The sequence below is a fragment of the Scleropages formosus genome, chromosome 17 (genome assembly GCF_900964775.1).
Source record: "Scleropages formosus chromosome 17, fSclFor1.1, whole genome shotgun sequence".
Lineage (NCBI taxonomy): Eukaryota > Metazoa > Chordata > Actinopteri > Osteoglossiformes > Osteoglossidae > Scleropages > Scleropages formosus.
The window spans coordinates 7,045,153-7,061,684 of NC_041822.1; the positions used below are offsets into that span (position 1 = coordinate 7,045,153).

The following is a 16,532-nucleotide window of genomic DNA, read 5'->3' on the forward strand; positions in this document are numbered from 1 at the left end:
ACATTTACATCTATTCATTTAGCAGACGCTTTTCTCCAAAGCGATGTACATCTCAGAGAAATACAATTTGTACATTACATTAGGAGAGAGACGTAGTTGCAGACGTGATTCTTAAGTAAATCTAGTTTGTTTCTTTCCACTTTATGCACCGATGTTCATCGCACAAATTTTCATATATTGTATTCTTTTCTCAGTACCTGGGTCACCTGGAAAGTTACAATTTCAAAGCTTCTTTGAGTTTTCAACATCTCAAAAAATCATTCAATATCTGTGCAAAATAATATATTTATAGACATTTTTACTGTAGCCAACTGGAACACAGTGCTATACCAACTATTATTTTTTTGTGAAAAAGGTGGAATTCGCTGTTAAAATGTTCATGTGCTGCATAGCTTTTCATGTGAGTGATTGTTGTGCTGAGCTGCATTCCTCACATCTAGCAGCCCTTTCTTACTTGTTTTTAATCATACACTGAGTGGTAACACCCTCTGCCTTTTCAGCTCATCGGCTGCTGTGCTTGACTTTCTCATGAAATGATATTTGGATTCTGTCAAACCATTCTCAATTGAATAAAATATCTGAGTCCTAAATTTCACTGAATTAATGAATTCATTCCACATTTTTTTAATGAAACTGTCACAATGACATGTTATCGAGAGGCCAATTAATGTCATAATTTTTTTTCCTCACATCATGTTGGGCTAACTTGGAGCCTTGCAAAAACACAAAATACATGCCCATCAAGTAGAGATATGTAATAAAACATATGTGAACCCATTAATTAGTCACCTTGAAGGTTAAATCCTTTTCACGCTGCTTAGTGTTGATACCTTTTCTAAGTCTTCCATGACCAAGTCTGGTTCTTTCACATTGTTGTTCCTCTTGAAACTGTTGTTCTCGTGACCGTTGAATGACACTTGATCTGCTGAGAGCTGCACGTTGGTCGGTAGTACAGCATTCCCTTGAACCCTGTGTGAGTATGTCTTCCTCCGCTCCATGTCCGCTGCGCACAGCTGCAACTTGAACGCCGCCTCAAATCCTCTTCTGAAGTTTTCGTTGAAGAAGCCATAGATGATGGGGTTGACGCTGCTGTTGAAGAAGGCCAGCCAGTGCGCAAAAGGATAAATGTATATGTTTATCAGCCTGTACTGGTATTCGGTGAGGCTAGCATAGTCACTGAGCATCATGAGAGTCCACAGAGGCAACCAGGACAAAATGAAGAGTAAGGCGACAATGAGTAACATCTTGATGACCCTCTGTTTCTTTTTCGACACTGCGTGACGGTTCTCCTGTCCGGGTTTACCCACTGTAGTAGGAACTGTTGTTTTGAAAAGAGTGATGCCAATACGAGCATACATAATCACAATCAAGGAAAGCGGAGCAAGGTAGATGTTGGCAAACAGAACAGTTGTGTAAATTTTCCGCATCTCTTGATTTGGCCAGTTCTCCCTGCACCAGTAAAAGGGATTCGTTTTGCTGCCATCTCCAGTAAAGATTCGGATTGTGTGCTCTTGGGTGACTTGCAGCATAACTCCTGATGGGCACATGATGGCAATTGCCAAAACCCAGATTACAACAATTATTAATGTTGATGTTGATATCGTCAACTTTTGCTTAAAGGGGTAAACAATGCATCTGAACCTGCAAATAAAAGAAAAATATTTTTAATGATTTTCTGAGAACTTCTTATGACTCCTTCACATGCACAGTTTTTTATTACTATGTTTGTTGTCCCTTGTTTCTTTTACTGTACTACAGTGTTACTGTATTGCTGCCAATCTGCAGCTAATTTTTGCCATTACCTCGTCATTTTTAATTGTCAGTGCTTTGTATGCTTCAGTATATTTGAAAAACAAAACTCACCAAAAGTAAAATAGGTACATGGCAGTCATGGTTCTTGTGTAACTTGTCATCCAGACCTGCCTGTCACACACTTGAATGAATTTTATTTAAAAATCCTTTTTAGTCCACATTATTTTGTTTTGTTGTGAAATGGGAAAAAAAAAATCTATTACTTCTATTTTCCCAGTAATCTTAAGTGAACCAGGAAAAAAACATTAGCTCCATCAGTCTGATATTTTTACCTGTCAACAGCAATTGCCACGAGGGTAAAGACTGATGCTGACACAGATATGCCTTGGACCATTCCGCTCATTTTGCACACCAAACTTCCAAAAGGCCATCCTGTTGGGAAAGACCACAAAGTTTTTTCTGTATTGCTACATGAAAAAGTCTGAAACACACACTGGTCCTCACATTCTGTTTACCTGGAGCAGACAGGAATTACTTCTATTTTCCTTATTTACACAATAAATAAACTTTCAAGTTTTGTGTTTATTATCTCCCTAAAAAAATAAGCTTATTAAACCAATTGAATACAACCATATGCAATACAGTTGTCTTTCTAGTTTTATTTCAATTGAGAATAACTAACGGGACAGAAAAATAAATTGGCCAAAAATTAGCACCTTCTTTACTGGACCTTAGATGACCCACATGCTACTAATTACAACTATGGTTACATTTCCCTCTAAAGAGTACAATTAATTCCTAAAAACCTGCTTATAAAGTAAATTCTCGTAAAAATAAATCCTTGTAGAATAAACGTTTAATCCTCCTACTGTCCAAAGATATGTTCCATCGCATCTGGTGACTTTGAATTGCCTGCAATGTGTCCATGTGAGTAAATATGTGTATAAGTGTACTGGGATATTGTTCTGGATGTATCCCACTGTCATGGTTGCAAAGAGGCGTCAGACACAAGTGTGGTTGAATCGTTTTATTTTGCTGTCAGACAGGCAGAGAGAATCGTCAACAACAGGCAGGGGTCACCGATGAGCAAACGTTTGAAGTAAAGAGAGAATCCAAAACCATAATCCAAGAAATGAAACGAGAGATCAGAACACCAGGAAATCGCCGGAACAGGGATATAGGGTCAGAGAACAGAAGCACATGCGATAGCACAGGAGAACACAGGCGTAGGTGAGTGCATGGCTCAAAGAGGTTCTGTGATCTGGGCGGTCCGGCATTGTCCTTTTATGCTCCATCTCCCTGATCAACCACAGGTGTGTCAGGTCATTGTGAGGCCGTGGGCGTGACAGCATCCCCTACAGTATGAGCGACACCGGCCGCTCTACGTCACCTGGGTGAGGTGACCCCGTGGTTTGGGCAACAGCCGGTCTGGGTGGTCCCTGGGAAAATCAGGAACAAGGACAGAATCCAATGCATTCCACGCCGGCACTCCGCACTGCTCCTATGGACTGTATCCCTCCAAGTCTACGAGGTACTACAACTCCCCTGCCTGTGGCAAGAGTCCAGGAGTTCCCGGATGGCATAAGCTGGACCTCTGTCGACTTGCATCAGCGGGGATGGTGCCGCAGCCATGGTGGTTGGTGAAGGGACACAGCACTCGGTTTCAAGAGAGACACGTGAAAGGTTGGAATTCATCCACAACCGTGGAGGCAACTGGAGCCATTAGGTGACTGGGGTAACATGACAGTGCACCTTGAATGGGTCAATATACCGGGGGGCTGAGTTTCTTGGCTGGCAACTTCAACCAGAGATCCTTCATGGACAGCCACATTCGCTGACCAGGCAAAAAGGAGAGCGGATGCCGGTGGCAGTCCACTTGTTGTTGGTACCTACGGGTACAGCATTGGAGGTGGTCCTGGACAGCTTGCCAGGCCTCCGCATTGTCATTATACCAGGCATCTACAGCCGATTGCTTGAGCTGGGGTGCCAAGGGAACAAAGGGGGTTGATAACCACGCACACACTGAAATGGTGAGAGTCTTGTGGTTGTGTGGGTCAGTGTGTTGCGGGTGTATTCGGCTAAGGTAAGTATCAAGCCCACTGATGTTATTTGGAGCTGCAGTAACACCGCAAGAAACGACCAGTGTCTTGTTGCAGCCGCTTGACCTGCCCATTGGCCTGAGGGTGATAGCCTGATTGATGTCAGACTCACCGAGACCCCGAGCTTGTGTCAGAAGGTCTTCCAAACCTGGGATGTGAACTGGGACCCCTGGTCCAACACAATGTCCTCTGGAAGGCCATAGCAACGAAACACATGATTGAAGAACAGTTCCGCAGTCTCCAGGGCTGTGGGGAGCTTAGGGAGAGGGACAAGAAGGCATGCTTTGGAAAACCGGTCGATCACTGTGAACACTGTAGTCTTACCTTCCGATGGGGGAAGATCCACGAGGGAGTCAAGGGCCACATGGGACCAGGGACGGGCCAGAATTGGTAGGGGTTAGAGAAGCCACGCTGGCTTCTGAGTCGGGGTCTTTGTTTGGGTGTAGGTGACACACACACTAATATAACGCAAAACGTCTTCTCAGATAGAGGGCCACCAGAATTGTTTGTGGAGGAGGGAGAGCGTTCTACTGAGACTGGGATGTCCAGCTGCTGGGGAATCGTATGCCTACTTCAGGAGTGTCGATCACACACTTGTGGGTACGTATTGTTTCCCTGTTGGTGTCTCGGGGGTCCATGTTCGGTCTCTTGCGCCTTCTGCAAGTCCTGGGTGAATTTCTACTGCACAGGTGCAAGCATACAGTCCTGGGGCAGGATGAGTTCCGGGGTAGACAGGAGAGACCCCGTGTACCCGGGAGAGATCGTCGGGCTTGGTGTTCTTGCTGGCTGGCCTATATGACACAACCTGCTTGAAGTGGAACCTGGTAAAGAAAAGGCCCCAGCGGGCTTGACTAGGGGTCAGACGTCTGGCCTTCTAGAGTAACTCCAGGTTTTTATGATCGGTTATGATCAAGAAAGGGTGCGCAGCCCCCTCCATCCAATGCTTCCACTTTTCTAGGGCCAGTCTGATGGCCAAAAGCTCGCGGTTCCCTATATCGTAATTCTGCTCTGCCTTGGACAGCTTATGCAAGAATTAAGCGCATGGGTGGAACTTGGGTGGGTCGCCCTGTCGTTAGGACAGCACAGCACCTACCCCCATGACTGAAGCATTCACCTTGATGACAAAGGGCAATGTTGGGTCTAAGAATGTCATTCAGGTACACCAGGATTCCGTTGTTTACCAGGTCTTCTAACACATGATTCACAAAAGCCTGGAGCACATTGGGTGCATTGTCTAGACCAAATGGCAAGGTGCTCATAATGGCCCAGGGTAGCGCTGAAGGCCGTCTTCCACTCATCCCCCTCTCGTATCCGAACCAGGTGGTATGTGCTGGAAAGGTCTAACTTAGTAAACACCTGTGCCCCATGTACTTACTCGAGCGTAGCGGTGATTAGGGGTAAGGGACGTGGATATTTGACTGTGATACTATTGAGTACTCGATATTCTAAACATGAACGGAGGCCCCCGTTTTTCTTGATGATAAAAAAGAACCCAGGAGAGGCGGGAGAGGTCAAGGGATGAATGATGCCTGCTGCTAATGCTTCGGTTTTGTACCGCTGCATGGCCTCCTGTTCTGGCAGTGATAGGAGGTAGACCCGACCTCAGGGAGGTGTAGTACCCGGAAGGAGATCGATCGCACAATCCCAGGGTCTGTGCAGGGGCAGTGCCACTGCCTTTTCCTTGCTAAAAACCTCCCCGAGGTCCTAATATTCAGCAGGAACCATTACCTGTTATGGGTTCTCAGCGCACTCCACTGAGGTGGCTCTGCACGGCACGGACAGACACACCTTACTGCACTGGGACCCCCACGCAATCAGCTCCCCCTTATTCCAGCAAAACACCAAGTCGTGCTATAGCAGCCAGGGGAAACCTGGGATTATGGGGTTGTCTGGAGACTTAATCAAAAAGAACCCAAGCTCCTCCTGATGACAAACCCCTACTCCCAGGCATAATGTGACCATGTGAGCTTCTCCTACCCCGGTCCCTAGAGGTTGTTCATCCAAGGCACTGATTCTTAACGCAATGTCACACGCCCCCCCGGGTACTTGTCGGGCATCTGCGAATCCGATATCCATAAAGCACCCCGTTACACTCGAGTCCACTAGTGCCCGCGTACTGACCCGATTCTCCCCCCATGTAAAGACCACCTGAAGCGTTATCTTTTCAAAGTGTCATATAAAGTAAAGATGCATGAAGCTTTCATTTGTTTTCTTATTTTAGTACGTCCTTCATACTTGTATTATTAGGCCTTATAACCATGATGGGTGATGGCATTACACTGTTAAAAAGTCAAGAAATTTCTAGAAGATTCTTTATAAGACAACCTGAGATGCACAGGAGAAAACACTCTACACAGAGGACGGACACTGCTTGCCCTGTGCAGGGCTCAAAATCACTAAGCCTCATATTTTACATTTGCTTGGATGTGAGATATTGGATATATCTTCTAACTTATATTGGATATTATAAGCTAGAATTTTAGGACATTAGCATTCACTGTACAAAGGAAACCTTTATTTGGAAGCTATGACATTTTTTATTAGTTTTTTCATTTTCAGCTAATTTTGCTGTTCATTCTGTTCCAGATAATCATTTTTAATCAGTATATATCCAAATCTGGCACACAAGGGTACATAAAATGCAATTGTAACTCCCATTCTGTTCCATATTAGAGGAGGACTAATCATTAGATTTGCTTCTTTATTGAAAGGACTCTCACAACAGGCAATAACGGAGTAATGAAGGTGATGGGTAAGGTGTCTGTCCAGAAGGAGTACCTCTGATTATGTAAAACACATATTAATGGCAGTCACACTGGAAAAAAAAATTGTGTATGCTAACAGAGAGCATGCAACAGCCTGGAGGCCAAGCAGAAATTCAGTCTTCAAAGTCGGACCAAAATATAGAAGAAAGGTTTTTTATAAGATGTTTTTCTAGGCTTTGAAAGACGACTAAGGAGCCGGCTGTACCGACTGAAAGAGAACAGATTGAACACTGAAGAAAAAGTTCATCTAGGTGTGACACAGCAGAGGAAAAGGAGAAATCAGAGTGAAAAAAGTTATACTGAGATTTCAGAAAAGTGTGAGCATTTAATAGAAATAAGCAGGCCACCTGGTAGACCTACTGCATAAAGTCAAGGGTGAGCAGAAAGAGGAGCAGTGCGACAGCAGCCTTTTTAAAGACGTCATTGTAACGGCGCTGAGGGGAGCTGAAATAGCTCCGTGCATATAGTTGTTATTAGTGTTCATGTCTGTACATAGTTGTCTGTGTTGTTCTGATTGGTTGTTGTTCTGTTAATGCTTGGTGCGTCATGAGGGGAATTGTAGGGAATTCTAGGGTTGGCCCCATAACCTTTGGGTGCGATGGGGGGGCTGGGAGTGACTCATGGGGATTCTCCAGTGTTTCAGGATCACTTGTACTGTCTGAAGTGTCTTTGTTAAGACTGCTGCCAAAAGACAAGTACCCTGCAAATATAGAGCGCGTTCCTTTTACCCTGACTCCTGAGCCTGTTTCTAGCAGCTCCATGGGGGATGCTACATTATTAGTTGTACATACTAAGGTTTTCAGAACACCGAATCAGTAATTTAGTTCTTCTCAGAATTTTATGTGCTTTTAATGTTACAGCACCGAAAATGTATTTTTTTAAACATTCTTCATCCTCACCTTGTGATTGAAATGTATTACATACATTTACGTACAGTAAGTTACTCCAGTCAGCTAAAACTCTGGTGGTGTAAGATTCATTTTTACTTAAATAGGGAAGCGATTATTACTTACCAGTAATGATGTTATCCAGAAGGGTTGTTGGCATGCAGAAAATTCCGACAAGAAGGTCACTGACTGCAAGGTTCAAAATGAATAAATTGGTAACTGTCCGCATGTTCTTGCTTCGCAGCACAATGAAACAAACCACTCCGTTCCCAACCATGCACACGAGAAAAATGAGCAAATAGGAGATAATGAAAACAGCTGCAACAGATGGCTGGTGCAAATAGTATCCAACATATGTAATGTTGGGCTGTGGAAAGTAGTAATCCTCAGATGTATTCAGAAAAGTCCAGTTCAGGATGTCTTCAGATGTGAAGTTGGGCTCCAGGCTTTGGCTCATTTTAGACCTACAGAAAAGGAACAAAATTTTTACAGCCAAATATAAATGATAAACATATTAATGAATATTTGCATACATTTTCTCCAAACAGGAATGTAAACTCTTTAAGTATATGGCTTTTGTGTGAGTAAGAGGAACAAAAGCAGTCACAGCTACAAAGCGTTTAATATTAAGGAGGCAGTGAGTGTGTTCATCATTTCTGTCTGTCATAAATGTACTTTATACTGCGCTGCATGGAAGTGTGTGAACCCCTTGTGTCCCTTAGTTTTAGCATAAAATGGTTATTTAATGAGAATCAGTTTTTCTCATGTGACATAACAGGTGTGTACTGACCTGTTCCAAATGTTGCTTTACAGGAAATCATGTGTGTAGCACAAACAGGATGGCATGGGGGCACAGTGAGTAGTACTCCTGTCTCATAGGACCTGGGTGGTATGAGAGAACGTGGGTTCGATCACTGCTCAGTCTGTGTGGAGTTTGCACGTTCTCCCCGTGTCTGCGTGGGTTTCCTCCCACAGTCCAAAGACATGCTGTTCAAGTTCCCCATAGTGTGTGAGTGACAGACAGAGATAGTGTGTGTGTTCCACTGATGCATGGATGAGTGACCCATTGTAAGTAGTGTATCTAGCAGTGTAAGTCACTACGGTGAATAAGGTGTGTGGGCTGATTACACTACATAGAGTTCACTGGAAGTTGCTTTGCACAAATGCGTCTGCTAAATAAATAAATGTAAATGTAAGAAACATGGAATTAGTGCAGGTGCAGAACTACCTGAAGTGCAAGTTGTATTTGTTAAACCAGGAAGGTCAGAAGAAAATATCTGACCATCTATAAGTCATTTATTCATTTTACACGTTTAAGATTTACATTTTATAAGTTTATTCTAATATACTATATAAGAATAATGACCATCCCTATGGGGTTCACATACTTTCGAGCAGCTCTATAAGTACAATAGATAATAATATAATAAAATGGTTTTTTTGTGGGATTAGATCACGAGACGCAAAAAAAAAGGAAATGCTGTAAACATGGGAAGTCAATGTTTATCAACATGCCAGGTCTGAAAAACAAGACCAGCGAGCTGAAACTGCAATTAATCCATGACAGGAACACAGCTAACACCTCATGGAGTATTAGAGCAGTGAGCTGAAATGGTATTTTTCATGGAGTGAGAGAAAAAGGAGACGTACCGAGCAGAGTATAACAAACAGTACTGAAGCATTATTCTTATGAAAGTCGGTGTGCATCAACATTAAATTGGCCAAATTGCCTCTGATGAATGAATCTCGTCGAGCCTCTGTCCATTTGAATACGCTTGTAGCGACACTTCTGAAGATCCACGCACAAACCGACTTTAAGGGCTAAGGGATTGTCCACACCTGGCATCAAGTACATCTTTGCTCTGAATCACAAAAGCAAACTGACTGCACTGATTTTAAAATTTCAAGCAAACAAGCCTTGTCGTTTATACGTATTTAAGCATCAGCAAGGAGTGTTATTGGTTCAGTACGGAAACAAGTGGATTTGCATTCTGTCTGCAGTCTTCTCCTTCACTCTGTTCGCTCTCTATTCGCTCGTGCGCTGAGACCGGACTAGAGCCGTAGTGCTGTGTTTCGCACTTTTAAATTTAAAGGTTAAAAATTTCAAATTCCTCCTATTCCCAGATTCCACAATGCCCCCGTAAAACCCCTTAACTACTCTGCTTTTACTGCTGAACATCGTTCCCCGTCATGACACTAATTATGTTTATTTTCAAGTGAACAGAAAAGCCAGTGCATTTTTCCCACAAGTGTCTAAACATGTTCTGTTTATTTCGCTGTAGGGAGATGCTTCTCTGCAAACAAAAGTAGATAGATGCTAGTGAAATGCAGTCTTAGGAAAAATCTCCTGACATATCCAAAAACGAGCACATGGCATCACATCTGGAGAGCCAGTGAAAAATTGAAAAGCAAGAAAAGCAAAGGAGAAATTTTTAGGCTGTGTCATACTACTAATGGTACTTCTGCTCTGCATGTCCGTTTCTTCAAGTGTTACCTTTGCAAGTAGAGAGATCAAATGTAAGTGAACTCCACATTCACATGTTAGCAGTTTGTAAAAATACAGGCACTAAAAAGAAAATCAAGAATTAAATTAAAGAATTAAATTTTGTTTATGTGGACTTCATACCTGAAGCAGTTGAAAATATTATACTTTAATTAATCTAATTTAGCTTGTTAATTGCAATAACACACACACAATACTGTAAAATTAAAAATTGAAATTATAGACAAAACAATATGAACAAGTCAAAATGTTCACCTGTGTTAAACATATATTTTGGAGGATCTGGTTCAGGATATAGAGAATTCTCTTGTAAAGTACAACTCCCTTCTGCCTTCCAACGTTTGCAAGCACATCTCCGAAGCTCTTCCTCAGCACAGCCTCTACAGACCCCCTTTGGCTCACGCTCCAAATGCATTTCGAGAAGGAAAAGGTGTTGGATGGTTCAGGCATGCAGAATATCTTGAGAATACCACAGTCCCCCCGACCCAGACCACACTGCTTCCCGCTGAGCATGTAGTTGCAATGTAGCTACCCAAGGATATACAGTTTGCACTTAAATATAATTTTGTTTTTTTTTTTTTTGACTATGCTGATGTACGAACAATGCCTTCCAACGCCCCCCAAAGAGATCTGTTCATAATCTGACTAACTAAAGCCTGGTATCCCTGACACACCCACGACCGCGTGCTCCGATCCTGCACCTGCAGCCGATCAAGGAGGCACAGGTAAAAGGATGGCTCAGACACTCCTGAGTGCGGAACCTCTTTGAGAGCAACCGCAGCACCTCGCCCAAGTTCTTCACCGGTGTATTTATTCTCCTTCTGTTCGGCCCCTTGACTCTTTGCTCTTGTCTTACCGGTTCTGACATCTGCCTGCCCCTCCGTATGACGTTTGCTGAGCAACTGACCTGTGCCCATCCCTGACGATCCTCTTGCCTGCCCCAACTGGATAAACATGCTACCGCGTCTGAATCCGTCGGCTGGATCCCCGAGTTCCACCACGATAACCCCCACCCATTATGTGTCACTTCACCCCCCAAGTCAAAGCAGTCAGGAACTGGGGCTGCTTCCAAAAAGGCCACAGCAGCTGCATATAAATTATGTGTTGCTGTTGCTTGGATCAAACAATTAATGACACTACAAAAAGCGTTATGTTCTCAGACGAGAAATGCTCAAACAAGACAGAGAATCAAAAATTAACACTGCATAATATGTTCATCACAGGAACAAGAAAAATGTGTATTATAATATGTGCAATGTAATAAACTATGAAGTACAACAGTAGAGATTTTGGTTGCACGTATAACAAAAATTCCATAATAGGATGCACAGAATCTTTTTTTAATTAATTCCAAAGAGAATTTTTACTTTAAAATGTTGATTATATTGATCCAGAAACAATATTTTAATCATACATTAGTGTAAGCAGTAAATAAGCAAAGTAACCCCATGTATAATGACAAGCATGAAGCAATTCATCAGGCTATATTGTCAGCATATTTTTTATAAGGAAACATGACTTTTTGTTGAAATAATTCTATATTTCATAACATAAACATCAACACATGTATTGCCTCTAAACACTTCTCTTGTAATTACATAGACTTGTGTTTTGTGTTCATAAAGAAATCTGAAGTAAATCAGTTCAATGTGCAACAGGCAGTGAAATTGCGAAAGAGTGAAAGGAGAAGAGTGACACATGGAAAAAAATTGTGTTATCCCCCATGCTCCCAGATTGCAGCTATTTATGCACATAAATGGAATCATAGCAGGTCCTCTTTAGTCCCACAACCTTCTCGCCTATGAAAGCGCATAAAAATGAATAAAATAGCTGCTCGCTGCTGGAATCTGAAATAACAAGCTGACATTAAAAATTACACAGTGAGCTGGAGATGAACTGAAAAACAGACAAAACCTGGAAAGCAGTCAAAGCCAAGAAGCATCCCTGTAATTTTCCCTTCCTCCTATTTGTAACACTGTTGAGTCAAAAGCCACATCCCGCCTGCTGTTCTTCAAAGCAACATTCCTCATGAAAACGGCAGTTAGACAAATGCTCTGTGCCGATATCACGTGAGTTGAACTGCACAGAAACAAAGAAGACTGAGGGTGTCCATGGCAGAAATGACCCTAACCCTACATCCTAACCCTAACCCTAAGCTCTAACCCTAACTGTAATCCTCACCCTAAACCCTAACATTGACCCTAACCCTAACCTAAACCCTAAACTCTAACCCTAAACCCTTACCTTAACCCTAACTCTAAATCCTAACCCTAAACCACAGATCCCAACCCTAAACACTAAACCCTAACCCCAACCTAAACCCTAAACCCTAAACCCTAAACTTAAACCCTAACCCTAACCCTAATCCTCAGCCCGGTCCATCAGACAGCACCTCTAAATGAGGTCAGATTGCTCGTTGAAAATTAATTCCTCTCCTTGTTCAAGCCAGGCTATTATTTGTGGCGATGCGGCAATACGAGGGAGGGAATATTTCACGTGAATGCAAGGGAAGCTCAGGTCTCTCGCCACGCCACGCCACGCCACGCCACGCCACGATGCCGCGGTTTGCAGCGCACGCACACCCGACACGTTCGGCTCTGGCGCAGGACACACGGAAGAGCCGCGCCACGCGCACGTGAGCCGATGCCTCCACATCCCACGCTGTCCCGCAGTCCCGCACAACGAGTCCGCAGCGCAACAAGACACGAATTAAGTTGCTTACCGCGCGCGCGCCTCAGCGCAAAGACGCGCCTCGGTGCTACACCTGTGTCCAGGTAGAAGGAGCCATGGAGCGGCTCGTCGCCTTTCCAAGAGGAGCTCAGGCGCGTCTCGACTCCGTTGAGGCTCTTTCCTCCGCGCGCTCTGAACACGTCCCTTGCGGCTCGAACCCGAGCGACTCTGCGCTGCGCTGTTTTGCGGCGGAGCTCTCCGAGGTGCTGAGAGGAAGTGCGCGCGTCATGGATGGGGCTGGGGGGAGGGGTGGACGGACGGCGGATCGCTCGTTATTTACAGAGGCGGGCGTGTCATTCGAAGGTCCTTAACCACATTCTTCTTTCCCCAAGAGGAGCAACGGCATCGGCAGTGAGTGATGGAGGAAAGATCCAAGAGAATGTGTTCAAATCAGCTGCACAGGGAAAGAGGCTTCATATATTACATGAAAAAAAAAATATATATATACACATGAGGCCTCTTTAACCTATTTTGTATAATATATACACACACACACACACACAAACACACACACACACACACATTTTCAGAACCGCTTGTCCCATACGGGGTCGCGGGGAACCGGAGCCTACCCGGCAACACAAGGCGTAAGGCCGAAGGGGGAGGGGACACACCCAGGACGGGACGCCAGTCCGTCGCAAGGCACCCCAAGCGGGACTAGAATCCCAGACCCACCGGAGAGCAGGACCCGGTCCAACCCACTGCGCCACCGCACCCCCAGCTAAAAAACATACAAGTGCGCGTATTCCTACACACCCGCCCTACTGTACATCTAGACATGCAGTACAGAGATACTGTACATACAATACACACGGATACAAACAGATACATAATTTATCATCATTTCCATAATGGACTCTTCCTTTGACCTACAGATAGCACCAGGAAAGTAGCACTATAAAGGAGAATATATATACCCCGAGAATTCAATTCAATTCAATTCCGTTTATTTTTACAGAGCGCTCTTCTCACGCAGTGAAACAGACAGTTGACTAATGGCTACCATAATAAAGTACTTTTATAGTGCTATAAGTATGCCTACTGGTCACTGGGGAAAGGAACAAAAACTCCCAACTGAAGGTTGAAGGAGAAAAAACCTCCGGGGGTCCATGGGCCAGTGGTTGCCCACCCCTCCCGGGCATTCTAGAAAGTAACAATTGTAAGACAGTGTAACAAGTAATAATGATTATGTTGCTAAATGGCATCTTGGATCCCCAGCTCAGCATGGAAAGTCTCGTTCGTCATGGCAGATGGACATCATCCTCTGTCAGCATGGGATTCGTCTGTCACCACTGGTTGGCCTCCTCGGGTATTATGCAGCGAGGTAGTGCTCAACAAGAAGAAAGAACGGAGTTAGTAATTTGTTACTTAAGTTAATTTAATATGCATTTTTATAAAGGTGATGAAAAACAACCAAGGCAGGTGGAATTACATTACGAGGTGGAATGCCTGAGTGAACATGTAAGTCTTTAGTCGGGATTTGAAAACAGAAACAGACGGGGTATTTCTGACAGTAACTGGTAGACTATTCCACAGTTTAGGCGCTCTATAAGTAAAGGCGCAACCTCCTACTGAGGTCTTATTGATCACAGGTACTTTAAGGTAACCTGCATCTAATGAACGGAGATATCGTCCTGGGATATAAGAATCAATGATCTCACAAAGGTAAGCTGGAGCAATGCCAGGTACTGCCTTATAGGTCAAAAGTAGGATTTTATAATCAACTCTAAATGCGACCGGGAACCAATGCAACAATTTAAGTACCGGTGTTATATGGTCAAACTTCCTAGTTCTAGTGACAATTCTCACAGCAGCATTTTGTACCAGCTGTAGCCTGGATACAGTCTGGTATGGAGAACCCGACAATAAAGCATTCCAGTGATCCAGCCTGCTTGAACAAAGCATGAACCAGTTTCTCAGAATCCCGTCTCAGGAATCGCTGATATTTAGCTATGTTTCTTAAATGAAGGAAGCACAATTTAATCAAAGCATTTACATGCGATACAAATGACAGCTTTCCATCCAGCAGGACACCCAATCCTTGACACAATCCATACGCTTGAAGCTAATACCATTTGTTGTAAAGATTGGTGTGATTATGTCGAGAGTTTTGGCATCACCACCCACCACAAGTACCTCTGTTTTACTGGCATCTAGAGATAAAAAATTTTTACTCATCCATAATTTTATACTGGTAAAACAATTAGCTAATGACACCACATGTGATGGATCATCAGGCTTAAATGATACATAAAGCTGTGTGTCATCGGCATACGAATGGAAATTCACATTGTGTTTGCGAATAATGTCACCCAATGGTAACATATAGAGTGAGAACAGTAATAGCCCCAACACAGAGCCCTGTGGCACACCATACTGAACCGTAGTTGAGATGGAGGGGGCGCAGTCATCAGATTTCAGTACAAGTAGAGAAGAAAAAACAGAAGTAGCTCAACTTCTAAAAATTTGTTACTCATATAGTCTATACATCTTTGCAAAGTAATGCTGAGAATACATTCCATAGGTGCTCAATGAACCAAAGTGATATTTTCAGAACTTCAAAATGTTGCAAAATGTCATGAACCATTACAAAATGCCACACACCAGAACTCCAAACCTTAAAAAAAAATACATCTTTGGTGCTCCATTTAAAAAGTAAGCATAAAATCATAAGCACACAGCATCTGTGGTTTTTTATTGTGTCCCCAATAGTAGGTTTTTTTCACTCATCATTATGACTGACTAATAGAACAACAGCTCAAATAAAATTGCTATGTATAGAAAAATAGCCACCCTATCTATTAAAAAATCCATTTTCAGTATAAAACCTACCGTATGTTTTCTATGTATTGTTTCCAAAATTAAGTTATCATAAGATACTAAACCAGGATTACCAAGAAAAGTCTACAGACCCTTTGTCTCTTGTAGTCTGTGAATGAAAATTTCTATATTAAGGTGTCAACACCTCATTGCACCCATATTGTATTTTGTTAAAAATGATAAGCCTTAGTGCATCTGCTAATGTGTGTTGCTAATGTTCAAAGATAATTCTAACCCAAAAGGTTATTGTCATGTCCACACCCGCAACTCAACCGACAACACCTGACTCTGCTCCAGCACCTGATTAACTGCTCACCCTTTAAAAGACCCTCCTCAGTTCCCATACCTTTGCAGAATCTCATCAGGGACAACCGCCTTTCCTTGTGACTCCTCACACAAACGCATCTCCAGTTCTTAGTTGACGTTCTCCGGCTTTGTTTCTCGACCATGTCCACGGATCTTCGTTTCAACTCCGATCGCCGTTCGACCCACTCTTCTCTTCGTCTCCTGATCTCGCCCATGGATTCCCGCTCTGACCCCGACTGCCGATCGACCGACCCTCTGCCTGTCCCCGATACCGAGAACTTGCCTGATCCTCTGACTCCAGACGAACGACTCCACAGTTGGGTCTTTCCACCTCGGTCCTCTCGGCCTGCCGTGACAGTTATAAAATTTTACAGAAAAGTAGCATTGAGTCATAGTCAATTCTTAGCAACCAGTTATGAAGTTTTCAAGAGACAGGAGGGTATGGAAGGGGCTCTTCATTGCTTTCTTCAACACATACCTTTGGACTGTGTAAAATCCCACAAATACATACTCTTGAGGGTGCAAACTCTGTGTAGTCTGAGCAGGGATCAAGACTCAAGCCCAGAGCCCAGGTGCTCAGAGGCATCATGGGCTACCTGTTGCACCACTGTTCTGCTGAACAATAGAGTAGAGCCCAATAACAAAACTAGCATTTTTTACTTTATACGCT

General features: G+C 43.4%; 1 protein-coding gene across 1 annotated transcript; it reads right to left on the minus strand.

Annotated features, from left to right (window-relative positions):
• Window positions 1–797: 797 nt before the first annotated feature.
• Window positions 798–7,960, minus strand: npffr2a (neuropeptide FF receptor 2a). The gene is made up of 3 exons (XM_018759009.1): window positions 7,630–7,960; window positions 2,085–2,184; window positions 798–1,641 (listed from the first exon to the last, which is right to left on the minus strand). Exons 1-3 carry the CDS (start codon window positions 7,958–7,960, stop codon window positions 798–800), a joined length of 1,275 nt encoding a protein of 424 aa, XP_018614525.1.
• Between the last annotated feature and the right edge of the window lie 8,572 nt (window positions 7,961–16,532).